This window comes from Herpailurus yagouaroundi, unplaced genomic scaffold (genome assembly GCF_014898765.1).
Source record: "Herpailurus yagouaroundi ecotype Mexico unplaced genomic scaffold, PumYag 192, whole genome shotgun sequence".
NCBI classification, from domain to species: Eukaryota; Metazoa; Chordata; class Mammalia; order Carnivora; family Felidae; genus Herpailurus; species Herpailurus yagouaroundi.
The window spans coordinates 17,140,282-17,162,580 of NW_024412423.1; the positions used below are offsets into that span (position 1 = coordinate 17,140,282).

General features: G+C 35.4%; 1 protein-coding gene across 1 annotated transcript in view; it reads left to right on the plus strand.

Moving 5' to 3' along the window:
• Positions 1–22,299, plus strand: part of ADAMTS19 (ADAM metallopeptidase with thrombospondin type 1 motif 19) — a 241,183-nt gene that overhangs the window by 97,879 nt on the left and 121,005 nt on the right. The window contains exon 9 of the mRNA XM_040444385.1: positions 12,629–12,734. Within this exon, the coding sequence (XP_040300319.1) occupies positions 12,629–12,734 (106 nt within the window). The remainder of the gene's footprint in view (positions 1–12,628; positions 12,735–22,299) is intronic.

Here is a 22,299-nt window from a genome sequence, read left to right on the forward strand (position 1 = left end):
TTCCCATTTCTGATTTATAAGTGTTAGATGTGTGATCTACCACATATGGCTTTTTCAGTGTACCCCAGCATTATATTTTCAGATTTCCACTCAAATCTAAATTAAGAATTTCAGATGGTATATATATATATATATTTTAATTTTTTTAATGTTTATTTATTTTTGAGAGAGACAGAGACAGAATGCAAGTGGGTTGGGGCAGAGAGAGAGGGAGGTACAGAATCCGAAGCAGGCTCCAGGCTCTGAGCTGTCAACACAGAGCCTGACGCGGGGCTTGAACTCACAAGCTACGAGATCATGACCTGAGCTGAAGTAGGACACTCAACTGACTGAGCCACCCAGGCACCCCAAGATGGTATATATTTTTAATTATGTATTAGGGATATATCAAAAACACAGTAATGTACATTGGAGTCAGGCTTAAACTCTCTAAATATTTGAGAGTTTAACTTCTGAAATCATCCCATAGCTTGCCTTTAAATTTTCCGAAAGAGAAGAGAAATGAATGTGAAGTACAATAAATCTAATTTATTAGATTATTCTAATACAATCATTCTGTATTCTAATACAATAGCGGGAGCACAAAACTAGCTTGCAGACATAAATTTTCCTAATTGTTCTTACTTTCAAACAAAAGCCTTCTGTTTCATTATCTTAACGTGGGAAGGAGGGAGGTCTGCTTAGTAGTGTGGTTTATTGTAAAGATTAAGAACATGTGAAAACAATGAAAGCAGCAAGTAAATCTCTTTTGGAACTTGTCCTTTACCATGATGTCTTCTCCATCCTTAAAAGAGCAGATTTTAGGAACTGGCCATCTCTGTCTTTCCTTCATACCACTGTCCCTATGAACTCACTTTCTTTCTCTTTCTCTCTTTCTTTCTTTCTTTCTTTCTTTCTTTCTTTCTTTCTTTCTTTCTTTCTTCCTTTCTTTCAATATTTTAGTTTTAAGTAGTCTCTACATCCAACATGGGGCTTGAACTCACAACCCCAAGATCAAGAGTCACATGCTCTACTGACTGAGCCAGTTGGGCACCCCTGAACTCACTTTCTTTCACTATTTTCCTGAACATTTACTTGAACTACCTTTCACGGTATTTTTCCTGCATCATATTCATATTTCATAAAAAACTTACCAAACAATTAGACGTGGTATCCATATGCTGTCTAGTCTACAACTTACTTATTTTAGATACCTCCATCACACCTTAGGATCATAAAATAAAGTGAGTGAGTATTCACTGTTTGATTTTCCTTTAGCCACGAATTAAAAACACACACCCCCTTTTTTTAACATGTGCATTCCCATCTGTAGTTAATTTTGTTGCAATACACATTACAAGGTCAAAGATGATACTAAATTAGGAAAAGAAAATGTTGCATCTATCTTCCTAGAATGTATTAAATCTTTTCCTCACAAATCCCTGCCTCCTTTGATTTGAGGACGATGAGAACTGAAACATGTTAATTGATGTTATTTTTCCCCCCACTTTAAATGACTTTATTCATTTACCTTGTTTCTGTTTCCTTTCAGCTAATATTCACTTCTTCCAAATAGTGCCCTTAACCTCTCCTTTGATTCTTTCCATAGCTGAGGTGATTGATGGGCTATAGATCAGAAATCTCAGTGCCTTCACTTTCCTCTGAGACCTTTGCTCTCAGCGTCTTTGCAGTGAATTCTTTTGTCTACAGACTGGATTTGGCCTCCAAATGCAGTTGGTGGGTTCAACTCAAGAATGTTGGTTTGGTCAGGGCCCTATAACTCCGATTCAACTCTTTCTACCACACTTTTTTTCTTCTCAGCCTCCCCAGGCCCTACCCTTCCAGCTCTTAGTGCTATTAAGACCCTGCCAGATCTCAGTCATGTCCCCCATGGGTCCCCTGAGTTAAACTGCCCACCCCTCTGGCCTTCTTGATAGCAAGAGGCAAAGTAGGCTCAGAAATGACAACACAGCCCTTCTTTCCACCTACTGACCCAGAGTTTTTTTTATTAATTCCATGTTTGAGTCGTCGTATATTAGTCTGGAGTTTCCCAATTCACTATCCTCCAGAGTTCCAAAGGCTACCTACCTCTAATCCTTATCCTTTCTCCTGTGCCCTCAGAGAGAAGCCTGTAGATAACTAAGACATGACTTGTGTGGAAATACAAAAGAGAAATGCACAATAATACACCTCAAAATGTATTTTCATGGTATTATACATTGTATAGTATACACTGTACTATACAGTTCTACTTGTTGGGAATGAACAAATTGACTTCTCAGTACTTTCCTGCCTTTGTGGTGCTTAACATTCTAAGAGAGAAATGGCCAATATCCATAATGAATAAATTAATTGGTATATTAAAAGATAAACTGGCATAGAAAAAGGAGTCAGTTTAAGTAAGAGATAATCTGGGAGTTCCAGGGTAGGAAGGGTATTTGTAATTTAAATTTGGTGATCAAAATCTGGAGATATCTAGGGAAGGAATGTTCCAGAGTGAAAAGCCAGTGAAGAGGTCTTGAGATGGAAATGATAGGAAAAAGAAAAGGAAAGCAAAAACAAACAAACAAAAAACAAGCCAATGCAGCTGGAGTAGAATGAATAAATAGGATGATAATAGAAAATTCTAGATTTTGTATTTCTTTTGACAGCTTTGGCAAGTTGTAAATTTTATTGGTATGCTTTTTTTATATATTACCTTGATGTCTTTAGGATTGTAGAGACATTTCCTTATTCTTTGTGTGTGTTGATAATTTGTACTTGTCTCTCTTTTTATTCTTGGTCGGTTTACTAGGGAATTACCAATTTTGCCACTTTTCTTTTACATTTGTTTTATAGTTCATTGGTTTTGCTCTTTATTATTTCTTTCCCTTTCTTTTCTTAAGCTTTGATGCTCTCTTCTTTTCCCAGCTCCTGGAAGGAATTTTAATCATTGATTTCAGTCTCTTTTGTTTTTTATAATATATGCTGTGAATTTCCCTAAGCACTGTCATCTCAGCCCACACATTTTTTATGTGTTCTATTTTTACTGTAGCCATGTTTAATGTATTTTCTAATTTTCATTATAATTGCTTTCACTTGTGGACTGTTTAGAAGAGTATCATCTTATGTGTAAGCAGTTTGGGTTTTTCTAGTTACCTTTTTTAGTTCCTGATTTCTAAATTATTTCCATTTTGGCCAATGAACAAACTTTGGATTATTTCCACTTTTTTTTTTTCACTACTCAGTATGAATATGGCCATAAATGTACCTTGTCCACTTAAAAAGAGAGAATTGGGGCATCTGGGTGACTCAATTGGTTGAGTGTCCTACCTCGACTCAGGTCATGATCTCATGGCTGGTGAGTTCAAGCCCTGCATGGGGCTCTGTGCTGACAGCTCGGAGCCAGGAGTCTGCTCTGGATTATGCGTCTCCCTCTCTCTCTTGGCCTTTCCCCACTTGTGCTCTGTCTCTCAAAAATAAGTAAACGTTAAAAATTTTTAAAAAAGAAAAACAGAGAATTTTGTTGGGTGCCATGTTCTGTTATGTCAATTAAGAGAGATTTGCTAATATTTTGTTCAGATCTCTTATGTCTTGAGTAAATTTTTTTATGGTTGTTTTATCAGCTATTAAAAGAGACTTGTTAAGTCTTCCAGTTTAACTGTGGATTTGTCTTTCTCTCTTAATTCTGTTCATTTTTACTATATATACATTTTGAGGCTTAGTTGTTGAGTAAATACAGAAAAGAACTGCGAAGTCCTCTTGTTGCCGTGATCCTTTTATCGTAAAAAAAAAAAACAAAAAAACAAAAAAAAAAAACAATAAAACACCCCTCTTTATCTCTCTAGATGCTTATGGCTTAAATTCAATTTGTCTAATTTTCTATATTTGTAATATTTACATTGTCACTCTTTCTCTATATTGGTTGATGTTTGCATATTACATTGTTTTCTGTTCTTTTACTTCTAACTTATTTATATTCTTTTTCTTAAGCTGTATCTCTTGTAAGCACAATACACTTAAGGTTTATTTTTTTGATCCAGACTTACAATCTTAGTTTGGATTCAGCCTAGTGTTTTTTTTTTTTTCATTCATTTATTCCAACTTTATCAAGATAAAATTGACAGGTAAAAGTTGTATATATGTAAACAATGTGATGTTTTAATATACATCAGGCATTATAAAATGATTATCACAATCAACTTAATTCACACATCTCTCACCTTCGAGAACTTAAATATCCATTCAGTTTGGCAGTCACACACAGTTCCCATGGTATAGTCTTTTTTATTTAATGAAAATCATAATTTGAAATGCTTTCTTTCTGTTTATTTACTATTTCACTTTATTTCATGTTTCTTTTTTTTTCTTTGTTTCTTGCCTTTTAAAAATGAGTAAATCTAATATTGGTATGCCATTTTCAATCGCTGTAATTGTTAATTATGTATTATTTTACTATTGTTTTGTAATTACCTTATATATAATGACATGTATCATTTTACTGCTGATTATTGCTAGAACTTTTGAACTCTTGAACTCCGTTTATCTCCCGATGACGTATTGTTGCTTGTACTTTAGTTCTCTATATTTTAAATTTTGGAAGACATTAAAATTGATGTTTAAGGTGGAGCACCTGAGTGGCTCAGTCGGTTAAGCATCTGACTTCTGACTCTTGACCCCAGCTGGGTCTTGATCTTAGTGTTTTGCGTTGGAATCCCCTAGGCATGTTCCCCTCCACACTGGGCATGGAGCCTACTTAAAAAAAATCTATGTTTTGTGTATTTGGTATTAATTTATAGTTACACATACATTTACTCTTTGTGGTGTTCTGTATTTCCTCCTCTTTATTTTCATGTTTTAGTCTGGAATTTTTCCTTCTGTTTGAAGAAATTTAACATTTCTTTACACCAGTATTTTGATGTAAAGTGTCACGAAGAAGGGGTTTCTTTTTTTATTTACAGAAAGATGCATTTGGGTTGTGGTAGCCCAGTGACTGTAGATCTCAAGCTTCCCATCTTTGTGTTAAAAACGTCTTTCCTTCATTAACATGTTGTCTCTAGTTTTTATTTCGGTGATGGTCTCCTTCTCACAATGGCTGTTTCTTCACTTGGTTTGTCGTTTTTATTTGTGAGTTTGTCTTCAGTGGAACTGTTTCTTCTGTGGGAATTCTATGCTTGCTGAGATGATCAAGTGTCTCATCACAGTGATACCTCATTTGTTTTTACTGACAAGGTTTTTTCCAATCCTGTATGATCCCCAAATTGTATGATAGGCTTGTACGTTATATTTATGGCTTCATATTCCTATGGCTTCATAGCCTATGCATGATGGTGGTTTCGGTTTCACTGTGTTAACGGAGCCTTTCCTGGCATACCGAGAACTTTGAGCTGTGATTCCTCGTTGCTTTCCTGCATGTGGACTTTTGAGGTTATTTTCAAGCATTAACAGCATTTCCAGGCTTTCTAATTTGTGTATAGATCTCAGTTCCTTGCTCCTTAATGCCTGTCCTTGCAGACATTTTGAAACCGCACCATTCTTTTTTTTAATTTTTTTTTTTTTTACCTTTGAGAGAGAGAGATAAGAGAGAGAGCGAGCAAGCATGAGCAGGAGAGGGGCAGAGAGAGAAGGGGACCCAGGATCTGGAGCAGGCTGTGTGCTGACAGGATTGAGCCCAATGTGGGGCTCAGACTCATGAACTGTGAGATTATGACCTGAGCTGAAGTCGGATGCTCAACCGACTGAGCCACCCAGGTGCCCGGAAACTGCACCCGTTATTTAATAAGACTTGTATCTTTTTTGATATCCAGATTCTAACAACATTAAATCATGATATTATCCTCTAGATTTGAAATTTTTTTAAGCTTTATTCTTGCACTTGGTAATCTGTTTTCTTCAAACTTAGTGATACATCAAAAACTTTGTTCATTACATTTTATCTGGCACTCTATGTGTTTTTCAAAAAGGACTGTCAGTCTACCATGTTGTGGGAACACATAAACAACATTTTAATGTCTATAAAATAGTCTGCCTTTTCAACCACAGAGATTCACTATAGTTTTTATTAAACTAATATTCTATTTCTTGTTTTTGGAATTCACTTTTTTCTTAGTATTCTTAGGAACTGTACTACGAAGAATGTTATGGATTAATCATTTAAGAGAATCTGGAAGCCTACTTTTTAAAATACATTTATAACTATGCCCATATTAAACTCATAACTTACATAATTGTACTTTTATATTCCTGAATCATCATCATCTTGCCTTGTAATGGAATAGAGGCGGATAATTATTGAATTAGTAAGGCAAGTTATTGTAGAATATGTTCAAAGTACAATTTGAACGTAATCATGTAAATGGGCTTCGTGTGATGTGGGTACCATCTCATTAAGTCATTCTAAAAAATTTTTTTTTCTAATTCGTGGACAAAATACATTTTGATTCTTCAAAATTACATTTTTATTTAGGACCCCACATTGAGTTAACACTTTATGTTGGTCTTTGTTTCCAGGAATTTCATCTATGCAGTTCATTTCATACACCCTCTTCTTGCAGATATGTTAAATACCTATTGAGGCAGAGATGTACTACGTGGCTTGCACATTGAACGAACCTAACTTACCCTTCTGTGAGCAATATCAACTCTCATCACCATCTCCTTTTCCCTGCTCAGTCCTTTGTTCAGGAATTACCCCCAAACTTCCCCTGCTTTTCCTTGACTGACCTCTGGCCACTCAGTGATAACCACCAAGCTGTTTCCTTCTCTAAAAGCCTCTCCTACCTTGATTTTTCCCTATCTGGTGTTTCCTTTTATTCTTCCATAATGTTTTAGATACCTTTAGATTTTAATGATCACATTTTAAAATGAGGATTTATTTTGTGGCTCGTGCTCCTGAAGGTATGCTCAGCATGTATTCATTTTTTTTCCTTGTTCTATTAGGCCTCAAATAATAGTAGGACTCCTAGGTGAATAACTTTTCTCATAAGGTACAATCCTAGAACAAATATCTTTCCTAGAACTGTGAACGATTTTGTGCCAGGAGAGACAAGATTTTGAACTAGGTAGTCTAGTTGGTGCTTAAAGGCAATACCAGTGGAGCTGGAGAACTTACTTTTGTTAGTATACATCCATCTGACATCATAAAAACTGATTTCCTGGGGCACCTGGGTGGCTCCATTGGTTGAGAATCCAACTCTTAGTTTCAGCTCAGGTGATGATCTCAGGGTCTTTGAGTTGGAGCCCAGCATTGGACTCTGCACCGACAGTGCGAAGCCTGCTTGGAATTCTCTCCCCCTCTCTCTGCCCCTCCCCCACTCATGCTCTTTCTCTCTCTCTCTCTCAAAATAAACATTTTTCAAAAACTGATTTCCTGATTAGTCCACTATTGTAACACGCTTCCTGTGGAGTTTTAGGGCTCTATGATTATCTTGATGAGGTATCATATTACATTCCAGGATTATATGTATTGTTTTCAGATGAGAGATTCTGTTCAGTCCTCACACATGACTTGATTCATTTTTAGGTGGGAAATTAGAGAGATTTTTGGTATCCTTTTTGTTTGTACAAACTTTTATATTAAAAGGGTACCTTAAAAAGAGTCTGTATTATATCTATCTTTAAATAACAGCTGTGTTAAATCCTTTCTCCTTCTAAACTCTACCCCTTATTATAATAAGAAACATATGAGTTTTTGAAAGGAACTGAACAGCATAGGCTTTTAGACAGAATAATGCAAGTCATTTAAATTAGTCATGGTTAGAATTATTCTCCATAACTTTCAAGTTAAAGAAAATCTCCTTTGTGGGCCAAATGTAAGACAATGAAATTTAAATTTATCAGAATCTTAGTTGAAGATTCTAACTGTACACATAAGTAAAAAGAGAATAGGAATACAGGTTCATCTTATTTGTTAAATTGCATCATGGTCTATAAGAGATTCTGTTAATTACTCTTTAAATTTCATAGACATGATTATCATATTTATGTCTTTTAATCTTCTCATTGTAAAAGTATTATAAACCCGTGATTTGGAAAATTGGACAAGAGGGAGAAAAGTTACTTATTATTTCTTGTTATATAATACAGTTGCTATTAGCAAGTTAGCATATTGATGTAGTTTTTTGATTTGTTTTAAGTAAGCTCTTTGCTCAACATGGGGCTTGAACTCATGACTCTGAGATCAAGAGTCACGTGCTCTTCTTCTGAGCCAGCCAGGTGCCCCCATATTTGTGTAGTCTTTTTGTTCTCTTGTGAAAATGTGGTGGTCTGCATTTTTTAATACTTAGGTGTAATCATACCTCTATGCCAATATGTACTCATTTTAAAATTCTGTTTTATTGTATGTAAATTCATATTTTATGGTATAAAATATATGTCTTTTATATTATAAATTATATTCTTTTCAATACCATATTTTTTTCATGACTACACAGTAGTCATTGATTTCCCATAGCCTGGCGAGGAATCTAGGGCCCCCAGAGACATTCTTCCCCTATCCATAGGTCTGGTGCTAGGAAAATACCAACGTTGTATACCTGTAACATTTCTTTTGCTTCCCGCTGCTGCTTCTAAGTCAAAATCTCTCCTGTCCTCATATAAAAACTCTTCAGTTGTGATGGAAGCTCTTGAGCTTTACCGTCTTAACCGTCACTGTCACTGTCACTGTCACTGTGATGGATTGTTCTCCTTTATTGTCTCCCCCATTTTGTGTGGATGTTGGCCATCTTTCTCTCCACTTCTTGAGTTCATTCAGGTGCAACTTCACGTTATACCATCAGTCCACCCAACACTACTTAATAATTATTTCCCCTCAATCTGGATGCCAGCTACCTTTCTCTACCCTCGTGCCAGTAGTTAATCATATCATGGAATTTCACCTCTGAAATCTTAAGTCTCTAAATCTCAATCTCTTATCACAATCTCTAGTACTTTTTCAGAGAATATCTGTTCCTTTTCTTCATTGCTGACTCCATTGTCTGGACAACTGTATTGTTTTCCCAAATTATCTGTTTCCCTTTGACATTACTTCTTCACCTATCCAGTGCTACAAGTTCTGTCCCTTCATTCCCCATCAATTTTACTGCCAACTGTTACACATTTTCATCCTTCCTTTAAACCTGTTCTGAAAAATCCCAGCCCAAATTTAATTCAAGTAAGTACTCTTCTGTGTTTCAACCATTAGGTTGGATATCATTCATTTGGGCATATTAGTGAGAGTCTAGGTTTGTGCTCTCCATCCTGAGCTGAACCATCTCTTTTCTGACCCATGAATTAAGTATTCCCCTAGTACTTAATCAGTTCTATTTCCTGTTTCTCTCACTATTCCAAGCTTATGTTTCTTTTAAAAAAATGCTATCTAACTCCCATCTACCTTTGACCTACACCTCACATAACATTGCATCCTTTTTCACTTGACATACAAGAGTATCAAAAAATAACTCCTTTAACTAATGAACTGTATCTATTAAAGTCCTCCTGGGGCACCTGGGTGGCTCAGTCCGTTACTTTGGCTTAGGCCATGATCTCCCGGTTTGTGTGTTCGAGCCCCACATCGGGCTCTGTGCTAACAGCTAGGAGCCCGTAGCCTGCTTCACATTCTCTGTCTCCCTCTCCCTCTGTTCCTCCCCTGCTCATTCTTTGTCTCTCTTTCTGTCAAAAATAAATAAACATCAAAAATAAAAATAAAGTCCTCGAGCAATCATACTCCATTGTGAAACTGTAAACATTCCTATTAATATCGTCAGGAAAACAAGGTGTTTGATACCACCCATATTTCAATAGTACATTGGAAATCCTAGCCAATGTAGTAAGATAACAGCAAAATATGGAAAAATGTATCAATCTAGAATAGAAAAAAATAATATGGAAGAGGTAAGAATTGGAAACAAGCAATAGTACTCTTGTTGGCGGGAACAATACATTTCAAGTAGTATAGGAGAAGAGATGTAAAATTTATTAAAGTGACTGAATTTGCTATGCCCTGGTCCATACAGCAAAGATATATATGAAATTATGACAGCCTATGTTAGCTGACTTTTAATCTATGTATGGTGATGAACTTATTTTGGTTTGGCGAAATATATGGGCATCCTGAGGGAAATTTGTACCGCACAGTGGTCTTTGACATGCTAATTATAGATGAACTTAATTTAGTATTTTAGTGGGACATTTAGTCTTGAAGTATATATTTATTTAAATTTCTAAATGCTCAAGAGAATTTTAAATATCCTTTTAAGAGGAGCTACTTTTCTTTCACACTTCTTCCCTCCTTCACTCCTTCCTTCTATCTTTCTTCTTCCCTTCAACTATAATGCAAGTTTAGTTACTCTCTTGTGTTTGTTTTCCATATTTTGTTGCATTAATAAGTGCCTGACTTACCTCTCTTAAAAATCACATTATGTTCCTTCAAGCATTTCTTAAAGTTTTGTATTGGATTTGTTATTTAGTAGAGCTCGATAACAACTATGTTTTTGTCTTCCTTTTTTTCTCCCTTCCCTAACCCCTCTGCGTTTATCCCTACCTTCTTCTTTCCTTTGTACCAGATCTTGGCTGTTTTAATCAGCCAAATGAAGTAGTATGGCTTGTCACTTATCTATTCATCCCTTCATCCATCTATCCATTCATAAAGAAGTAATTTCGGGGCACCTGGGTGGCTCAGTCAGTTAAGCGTCCAACTTTTGGTTTCCACTGAGGTCCTGATTTCGTACCTGGTGAGATTAAGCCCCATGTCAGGCTCTGTGCTGACAGCACGGAGCCTGTTTGGAATTCTCTCCCTGTCTCTCTGCCCCTCTGCTGTGCTCTCTTTCTCTTGCAAAATAAATAAATAAACTTTTTTTTAAGAAAAGAAGTAATTTCATCTGTACATTTTATATTTTAATAAAATATTTCTAAATATATAGATATTTATGTATTTCTTTATGTATTTCATCTTTATGTATTTAATCTCTTGGCTATTTCTTCTTGTAGTTATGTTTTAAAAGTAGTATGTTTATACTGCATTTTGCTGAGAGAATGTATCTTCATTTTCTTGATAGGCCAGTGAATACCAGGCCTTGACATTCTACTCGAAGGTTTGAATGAGTACTTGAGGATTTCAGACATACTTTCATCTAATCTCCATTTTCAGTCCCCAAGCAATGCCTCTGTCAAACCTGTGTGTCTCAGACTTGAGCCTCTTTGGGGTTCTACCACATTCATAAAATCCTCCTCTGTTTAATTTGGGCATGGGTCCACTAAATCGGTTCATGTTCTTGTATGAACCTTCTGTTTTTCCAAAGCATGGGCAAGGCGATTTATTCTCTTAGTTAAATGTAATCATTCCATAACACTATTTTTTTATGTTTCTGAAGACAGAAAAAAAGTCTCAAGTCGTTAGCTAACCATATTCAACTAGGGGCCATTCTGCACTAAATTATAATCAGCGGGAAAAACTAAATGTTAGTTGGCATATGGATTCAAAGTTCATTTCAAATCTTTATTTTATAATATTTAGTACTCATGTGTTCTTTGGCAAATCATTCCACTTGTCCGGGCCTTAATTTCTTCATATAATGAGCTTAGATGTATTTTATACAGATAGGAGGATTCCGGAGCATATAGATAATTCAATAACACTAGATATTATTTTAATAAACTTTGTTATTTATTTTTTTTTAATTTTTTTTTTCAACGTTTATTTATTTTTGGGACAGAGAGAGACAGAGCATGAACGGGGGAGGGGCAGAGAGAGAGGGAGACACAGAATCGGAAACAGGCTCCAGGCTCTGAGCCATCAGCCCAGAGCCTGACGCGGGGCTCGAACTCACGGAGTGTGAGATCGTGACCTGGCTGAAGTCGGACGCTTAACCGACTGCGCCACCCAGGCGCCCCAAACTTTGTTATTTAAAAATGCATTAAAACTTACACTTGCAAGGTTATATAGTTCTTTGTGTTCAAGGATATTTCTTCAGAGGTATTTCTTAATTAGTAAAATGGTACATGAATCTTTGATGAAGGAGTATCAATGATTTCACATACTGTGTTACTGCTAATTCAAACCAAAAGATCAACTATCTTGCAGAAATTATTGGCTTAAATAATATTTCATTATCTTATACTCTGCAGTTGGGCCATCTTATAAGGAAAGAAATTTTCAGAGGAAATACTTTTCAGTATTCAATCACAGTTTTTTTGTTGTATTAGTTAAAATTGTATTTTACAAAATAAAATTTTTAAATATATTAACTCAGAATATAAATGTGAGTTCAAGAATGTCCTATATGTCATTTATTTTATTTTAGGTTTTTTTTTTTTACAACTACATTATTCACAAGAATTGAAAAATAATTTAATCATTGCTTTTTAATTTATATTTTCCAAGTTGTGACCATTCATGACAATGAAAACTGGTATTTCCAAAATGTATTCTTATAGTATGCCTTTTTGAGAATTGCACAATTGATGAAATAATTTAATCTGAGATATTAAATTGAGAAGAGTGTTAAGAGTTTATTGAGTGACTAATACATACACAATTTCTCTTACAATTTCATTCATAAGGACTAGATATCACAGCTTAATATAGACATATTTGAATGTAAGAAATTATATTTTTCAGTTTTTTGTACTGATTCCTAGCATAAAAGTTTACATTTGAATCTGAAATGTGATAATTCATGTTTGTGTCTTCTAGGTATAGCTTATTTGAGTGGAATGTGTAGTGAAAAGAGAAAATGTATTATTGCTGAAGACAATGGCTTGAATCTTGCATTTACAATTGCTCATGAAATGGGTCACAAGTAAGTAAAAATTCTGGCTATGCCACATATTAGCATATAGCTTTGTAATTTGAGTTATTGAATTACATGCATATCTTTTGGGTTTTTTAGGGGGAGGGGCTCAGGTGCTTTAAAAATTAGGGAAACAAAAAGAGGTGGTGAAGATCATCTAAATTTAAAGAGTATCTTCTAAATATTGTAACTATTCCTGATACTTTGAATAAAATCTTATTACATTATTAAAATTGACATTAGGACATGACACATGTTTCACTTCACTACACATTTCCAAATAATATAAACATGACAATAATCATGACACTACAAAGCTATATATTATTCACATGTCTGAAGAAAACACTTTGTACAAATTAAAATACTTCCAAACTATAATAGTATTTGTTATTACCCTATACAGAGTAAAAGCCAATTAATCTGCATGGTTTGAAGTAATGTACTTGAAAGAAACTTCACCTGTTCACCCAGTTAATATGTAATGAACAGTCTGTCTCAGGAACAGGTCTAAGTACTTTACCTAATAGTTCACTTAAAACTCAACAAGCAAGGCTGTCATTTTACAGATGATGATAATAATAATAATTAGTAATAGCAACATTTACATAGTACTTACTGTGTGCTACGACATTTCTACATACTTTATATATATCCTCAGAACATTTTTGTGAGGTAAGGCTATTAGAGTACCCATCTTACAGGGGAGAAAACTGAAGCATGGAGAAATTAATTTAAGTTTAATTTAGTTGTGAAAATAGTACGTGTTGGAGGAAGGATTTAAATTCAGGTTATCTAATTCAGTCATACTGTTCTGTACTTTGCATTATCTGCTCTCTTTGGGTCTTTGATCCCTCATCAGTAAAATGAGGATGATACCTGTGTTATAAGGTTGGTCTGAGATTCGGATTATGAACAACAAGCACATATTTACAGCCAGTATCTTACAGTAGAAATGGTGTGGAATCAGACTGAATTTTGAATGTGGGCTTCCCTGCGTGCTAGCAGTATCAATTAAAATATGAAAAATATTTTAATTGGACTCACATTTAGTGAGGTCCTACACAGGGAGGTGCTCTTTATGGAGGCCTCTTTGGTCAAAGACATATTTAGTTTGGCTGGTAGTGTTTAAAAATTTGAATCAGTTGCCAACATTAAAAAGTATAAATTTGACATAAAAATTCAAATTTCCAGACCTGGCAACATTAGACCTACAGTCCCATATGGCAGCCATTCCTTGGAGCTGAGTAGTGTCTGTGCCCTTTAGACTGGGGCCATCTTTTCCAGCTCATCACAGGCTGAGGCACTGTGGTTTTATAGTATTTATCAGACACCCAGTGCGCTTCATTTTCATCAGATGCCTGGACTCTGGAGCCAAGTGAGTAAATTGAGCTATGGAATTTGGTTGGTCTAAGAAAGCTCGGGAGAAGATTGTATAGGACATCACAGTGTTTGATTAAAAAAGCCTTTTATTCAAGTAAACTGAAGTAGAGGAAAATGGTCAAGTTATAATGATACAGGTCAGTGAATGATCAGAAATTGAGCATACCTGTGTGCCCGTAACCCAGTCTAAGACATGACGAACAGTGGTTTTATTTCTGGTGTCACTGTTTTTAAATGTGTAAATATACTTTCATTTTCTCCCATGCAGACTTTCAGTGGTCAGTGGAGTGCTGTAGAATACAACGTGTTTATTTGTTATTCAAAAAAGAAACAAAACAGATAAATAACATTCTAAGATCATCATTCTTTAGGGAATATATGTAATGCAATAACCTAGTTCATTGTTGTACTCCAGGAATGATAGGATTTAGACTCTTAATTCCAATATAGTTTTCTTAATTTAAAGATATTTCAGTGTAATCATAGTAAGGAAAACCATGTGCAATACTTGAATGAAAAATACTGAAAGTAACGTTTAGGGGAAAGAAAAAGTTGGTATTAAAAATATTAAGACAATAAGTACAAATTCATGATTATAATTTTTAGAAGTTAAATGCAAGTTTCTGAATAATATAAGCAGTGTGAGTATATTTTTATGAAACAGACAATCTGAGTAGTGGAAGGTTCACTTTAAGAAACAATCTTACTTTAGGATATGTGAAATAAATTTTTTAGATCTCTGATGTATTCTAAAATGTACGAAGAACACAGATTAAAGGAACCAACCACCACGCAGGTTACTTTATTAACATGCAAAGGTTTGCTCAAGAATTTCTACTTAAAAAACTAAATGATATAGTTTAAGGAAAGGCCACTTGAGCTTTATGTAGTAGAAACATTGGTTTATGACCAGGAACTCAGGTTGGAATGGCTAAAATGGTAGTAAAATATTATTTTATTTGCCTTTTATAGAGCCGTACCCAAAATCAATAGAGATGTGCCAAAGGTATGGGTAATGCTTGATGAATTAAGACCAGGACATATGATATATGTTGAACTACTTAGTTACTAAAAATCCTCTTTACTTGTAAGCAGTATTTGTCTCAAAAGTGGGGGCTGGTATTTCCCTTCTTAATTTTTTTAAATGTTTATTATTTTGAGAGACAGAGACAGAGAGTGAGTGGGGGAGGGACAGAGAGAAGGATATACAGAATTGGAAGCAGGCTCCAGGCTCTGAGCTGTCAGCACAGAGTCTGACGGGGGCTCAAACCCACGAACCACGAGATCATGACCTGAACCAAAGTCAGCTTAACCGACTGAGCCAGCCAGGCGCCCCAGTTTTCTTAATGCTATAAAGTGGGATACATTAACAGTGAAGAGTAGTGGTGTCTTTAACAAAGGACACACAAAGGAACAAACAGGAGAGAGGTCATCTGTATAAATTATATCATCATCATCCAGTATAAGATATAAAGCACAGTGAAAGGAAAATGTAGGAAGAAGAAAGAAAAATAAAACAAAATTCATATACGCATAGCCTCTTGAATAAGCAAAGTTTTCACAAATGTTAGATAATTATGTCTATGGATCTGATGTGTCCACGCACACAAATCAACAGAGCTTTTTTTGTTAGGGATATAATTAAGTCAACTACTTAAGTGAAACTGTTAAATTCTTCTTTTTTCTTTTTGAATTTCTTTCTTTTGTTTTTTGGGAGAGGATTATGTTTTCCAGTATATTTTCTTAGACAGAAAATGGATCGTATAATTTTGCAACCCACAACTTTAGAATGGCAGAGTGAGTCCATTCAAACTTGTCAATTCAAGAATGACTTTATAATTACACATGAAATGTTTCTAAACTGATTTGGGATGAGTGTGTTTATGTTTTTTATCTGAATTTGGTTTCTAGAATTTCCCAGAGAAACCCCACGTATGGCTAGAAAAGTCAGTAAGAGGCACCAAGAAATAAAAGCCAAGTCTTAAGGGTAATTGAAGTACCCTTGAGTAATTGAAGAGAACCAAAAATCCTCTTTTACTATTTCAAAAGGGGAATGAATCTTAAATGTAAAAATGCATCAAATTTTCCTTTAGGAAATTTCCAATTAAAAAAATCTTGTATGTAATTATATATAGAAGTATAGATTAGTGTCCATAGCAAGAAAGGGGAAATAAATGATTTATTCCAATGTTTTATGATACCTTTTCACAGTTATTTTCCTTTCTAAACAATAGGTCAGGCATGTGATTTTTTTCTTATAACCAAAAATGTCAACCATAGAATGTTTTTATTGGTACTAAGTGTATTTACATTTATGAAATACAAATGGGATCTTCATAAATTTATTGTCATAAAGGCTAAAACTTTATTTTTATAAATAAAAAATACCTTAGGAAGTTGTTCATGAATTTGACAGTGTGTTGGATGCATATGTATACACATATACACTATATTTTATATACAACAATTTGTTAAAGTAAGAAATTTTACTTTATTTCAGCCAGACTTTATTATGGATATACAAATTGTACTTAGATTACTGTGTTTGGGGAGTGTCCCCAAGACCACCCTCAGGTTCAGTGATTTGTTAGAAGGACTCAGAAAACTCAGTAAAGCTATTTTACTCATACTGACAGTTTGTTACAGTAACAGGATATGGATTAAAGTCAGCACAGGAGCAGGCATCTGGGCCAGGTCTAGGGAACACCTGGCAGAAGCTTTACGTTGTCTTCTCCCAGGTGAGTTGTGCAGAACTAACTGTGTGTTAATTCTCTAAACAATAATGTGTGAACACACGCACAAAGTACTGCCCAACCCTAGAAACTAACCTGAGCCTTGGAATCCGGGGATTTTACTGGGTGGTAATGTTGGTCATGGAGGCACAGCTGACCACCTACAAAGCACACCTTCCACTTCCATCCTTTCCAGAGGTCCAGCTAGTCATGTCCTACCCCAAAATCATATTGTTATAAGCTATCTGACTTGTCCTGGAGTCCCCAGGTAAGCAAAGATATTCTTATCAGAAGAGATATTACAGGGGCTCCTGGTTGGCTCAGTCTAGTGAATGTTCGACTCTTGATTTCAGCTCAGGTCGTGGGATGGAGCCCTGTGTCAAGCTCCATGCTGAGTGTAGAGCCTGCTTAAGATTCCCTCTCTCTCCCTCTACCCCTCTCCCCGACTTTGCTCTCTCTCTTTCTCTCTAAAATAAAAATAAAAAGGAAGGGAGGGAGGATGGATGAATGTGCCAGATGCTTATAGGTTACCTCCCAGGATCTGGGCGAGAACCACACCTGTCTTTTCTGTGTGCGAGTTTTGGACCACCCAAACCTGTTGCAGTAACTTTGTACTTCACAATTGCACAATATTTTTAAGCCTTAAGATATCGTACTTAGATTGCTAAAGCCTTTCTAAAAAAATAATAATGTCTTCTTTTATGAGCAGGCATTGTACTAAATACTGTGTACTCCTCTATAATCCAATCTCATAAAAATCTGGAGCTATATTTTGTGATTATTGTCTTTTTTACAGTTGAGGAAACTGAAGCTGATAGAGATTAATATTTCAAGAGTTCTTTTGATATTAAAAGCATTCTTTTTTCATCACATATGTTGTTAATATTTCTCTAGTTCTATTAATTTAATCTTGTTTTTTAATGTTTTTGAACCGAAAATGTTCTTAGTAGTCAAATGTTATTTTTTAAATTATTTCCTCTGTAACTTTTTGTAGTTAGAAATGACACCTCATTCTAAAATTTAAAAAAATACATTTTTGTCTATTTTATATTTTCTTCTCTCTCTCTCTCAAGTCTTCTCCCTCACTCTTTTTTTTACTGTTAGAAGGCCACCTAGACTTTATTTTAGTGTATGTAGTAAAGTTCTCTCCATTAAATTTGATTGTTCATTAACTGCTCAATAAATTATCTTACCGTTCAAAATGTGGTCCCTGATGATGTAAAGAGCTATGCCAGAATAGAGCACATTGCTTGCTTCATTGAAAAAGTCTTGAAATGAAAAAGAAATGAACTGAAATGAAATGAAAAGAAAGAAAAAAGAAATGAAAAAGAAAAGAGAAAAACAGTCAGTTGAACTCAACTGTGTGCTTAGTGCTGTAGCCAATTTATATTGTAGTGCCAGCTGCTTATCTAGGTACAGATCGGTAAAAAGGAGTTCACCAATGGCAGCCCGGGCACGGACCACACTCTGAGTGACCCTGCCACATAACACTCTAAGTTAGTGCTGCATGGAGGTCATGTTTGAGTTGGTAGAGAGCCCAATATTTTTCTTTTTAGCCTGAAAGGTGGTCTGCAATTGAATTGTGTATCTCTGTTCTTGTATATTTATGAAATATTTTTAGCCATAAATTCTGTGACATGATCCACTGCCAATAATACATGTTTTTCTGACACAAATATTTAGTGGCATTGTAGATAGTTTTGCTAAGTATAATACATATAGACATTACAACAATACTATAAATATATAATATGTATCATATATAATGCATTTATAATTTATATAACAAAAAATAGAAATATATACCGTATATACGTATCATATCCTTTTTTTCTTTATGGCCACAAATAATTCACTCCTTCCAACTTGAAGTAAAGTAACCTCTTATATTGGATAAGCTTTTACTAAAATTTATGCCCAGCTCTTAGAGATTGTAAAGTATGTAAATTACCAGAGAAATAATCGTTTTAAAGGTAATTGTTAGTAACATAATTCTGTGAGTTTTTTTCTAACCTTGCTAAATCTGGAGATTTCTTGGACAGCAGAACTACCCTGACTTAGCTCATTGAGACCAAAGACTTCTGCTGCCACCTGAAGAAGGAAGGTAATCTATTAGATGTATTTTAGAGAATATGATTGCCAAAGCTCACACAGCCAATTAAGTGCCTGAGTGGATGTTCAGAGTCAAGCTATCCGAATCCAGAGTTCATGTTGTTAATTACTGTGCTACACCCCAGATGCTGAAGGATACTTCTAATTACCTTACCTTTACTCACATTGCTTCTGGGCTAGCCCTGTGTAATCTGTTCCTACCTTATCTCTTCAGCCATACTTCATACTATGTACCCTTTTATTGTTAGCACACTTGCAGCCCCATTAGAGTTTTTAGGGTTTCTCATGTGTTATGCCCCTTCACACTGCGGTGCATTGGCACATGTTACCCCCTCTGCCTGGAATACTCCCATTTCACGAATTCTCTCATCCTGATCATAATTCATAGGGCATATCAGTAATCATTTCCTACAGCCTGTGTTCTGTGTAGGTCAGTCTCTCCATTAAATACTTCATGGCACTATCTCTATAAATGTCCATTCATTCATCTATTCACAGGGTGTAAGCTCCAAGAGGTGATGAACTGTGCCAGTTTTTTGTTGTCATGGGATTCCTAATGCATTTGATAGTGTTTGGGACATATCAAGCGTTCAATATATATGTATTAAATCAGTGAAAGCTTTAATATAGTAATTTTCTTAGTAAAATATTCTTATGCAAAGAATGTCAATGAAAATGTGTTAGAGGAAAGATGCTGCTGCACAAATTGTTTAGAATGTTTTTAAATATTGTCTGAAACTTTTAACAAGGAATCAGGTAAAGTTTTATAAAAACAATGTGGTGGACTGGTAAATATAGCCAAGGCCACATGGAGTGAGCCTTTATTCCATGCACATACAGAAATGACTCCCCGCAACCCAAAAGTGGCTCTCCCCTGAGGTCTTCCTGGCACAGTAATTGGAAGCTCCATTCTTCTAGTTGCTCAGCTAAACACAATGAAATTATCTTTGAGCTCTCTCCGTTTCTCACTCTCCACATTCAACCCATCAGCTCTTGACTCTGCCTTCAAAACATATCCACATTCTCTTTACATCTCACTAATTCTACTCTTGCCGCTCTGGACCAAACCACCATCATCTCTCATGTGGACTATTAAAGTAACCTCCTAAATGATCTTACTTTATCAGCCCTTGTCACTCACAACCTGTTTCAACTCAGAGCCAGGAAGACTCCTTCACAGCAAAGCAAATTCTCCAATTTTTTTGCATAGACTTCCAGTAGCTTCCTTTCTCACCAGTAAAATCCCCAGCCCTTACATTGGCCCAGTAGGCCCTACCAGGTCTAGCCTCCTTCCCTACCGTTCCCCTCCTTACCAACATGGCTCCAGATACATCAGCCTCTTTTCTAAAACTCAAAACGCCTACTTCAAGCCTTTGCCTTTCTTCTTTAGATATTTGTTCAAGTACCACCTTCTCATTGAGGCCTTTCTGTTAATATTTCTTAAAAGTGTAGACACAACCACATTTATCTATTTATCTATCTATCTATCTATCTATATATCTATCTATCTATCTGTATGTGTACAGTGAATTCTTAACTCCTTAGTTCACTATTGTATTCTCAGCATCTAGAAGAATACTACTTTCATACTTGGCACATAGTATGTACTCAAAAATGTATTTGTTAAATGAAGATAAATTTGTTATTTCTTAATTTTTTTTTCAACGTTTATTTATTTTTGGGACAGAGAGAGACAGAGCATGAACGGGGGAGGGGCAGAGAGAGAGGGAGACACAGAATCGGAAACAGGCTCCAGGCTCTGAGCCATCAGCCCAGAGCCTGATGCAGGGCTCGAACTCACGGACCGCGAGATCGTGACCTGGCTGAAGTCGGACGCTTAACCGACTGCGCCACCCAGGCGCCCCGAATTTGTTATTTCTAAAAGTGAAGTCTCTATGACTTCCTATGCTCTGCAGAAGAGCTGAATATACAAATGTACTAATTGTCTCACAGAAATGAAAAATAATATTCTTCTTAAGGAACTTCATTGTTATATCTAAGTAATATATTGGCATTTCTTTTCACATTAAAAATTCACATTAGGAATCACATTAAGATTTGTATTGAATGGGGGTTGCCTGGGTGGCTCAGTCAGTTAAGCACTGAGTTTGGCTCAGGTCACGATCTTTTGGTTCGTGGGTTCGAGTCCCATGTCAGGCTCCGTGCTGACGCCTCAGAGCTTGGAGCCTGCTTCAGATTCTGTCTCCCTCTCTCTCTTCGCCCCTCCCCTGCTCGTGTTCTCTCTCCCTCTCTCTCTGTCTCTCAAAAACAAACATTAAAAGATACTTTATTAAAAAAAAGATTCTTCTTGAATGGAATTTGAAAAGACATTGAGGTCTCCTATCCCCATATCAAATGCTTAAAAATCCCAAAAGGAGAATTTTTTTTATATAAGTAGCCAAGATAAAGAGCCAGGAGAAACTTCCACATATTAGAGGTAGAAGGCATCTTTCCATATAAAAGAGCTAGAATTTCTCATTCACTGGGTGCTTAATCTTGGTACTGGATGGAGTTGTTCAGGGTTGAATGCACTCTGGGGAGTGGAAGTCAAAGCTTCACAGTCCCTTATAAGGCAATGTGTATTTCCAGCTGGCTTATGGCAAGTAGTTTGCTTCAGTACATGGAATGAAAAAAAAAATCTATCAGCATCTAACATATTCTAATTACAAAGCTTCAGAGCATAAATAGAAACATTAACAAAACATAAATAGCCACGATCATAGTAGGAGGTTTTAACACTGCTTTCTGTATAGAAACTGAATAGAAAGATCTCTATAGAAGAGAAAAGATTTGAACAACTAAAAACGTTGGTCTACTGGGCAGATATGAAACCTGCAGCCGAGTAATAAAGAATATGTACTCTTTCAAAATACAGATATTTATGAAGAATGACCATATATTATTTTATTCTTCAAGTCTAAACAAATTCCCTAAAATTAATTTACAGATGAATTTTTCTTATCACAATACGATTAAGTTAAACAACCAATAGCAAAAACAAACTTAATAAATACATAATAGAAATTTATAAGCATACTCTGGAAAAACTCATTGATCAGAGAAGAAATCATTAGGAAAACCAGAATACTCTCAGACTTAAACAATAACAAATGTACTATTTTGCAAGTTTGTAGCATTGCAGATAAGGAGCAATTAGAGGAAAATGAGTAACTTTAAACACATATATAAAAATTAAATGATGAAATTAATGACCTAAATTTTCATATTAAGGGGTTAGAAGCATAACAACAAAGTAAGAGATATTAGAAGAAAGAAATCACAAAGAGTAGAAACTAATAAAATAGGAAAATGCAATGAAAGTGAATAATGAAGTCAAAATTAGATCT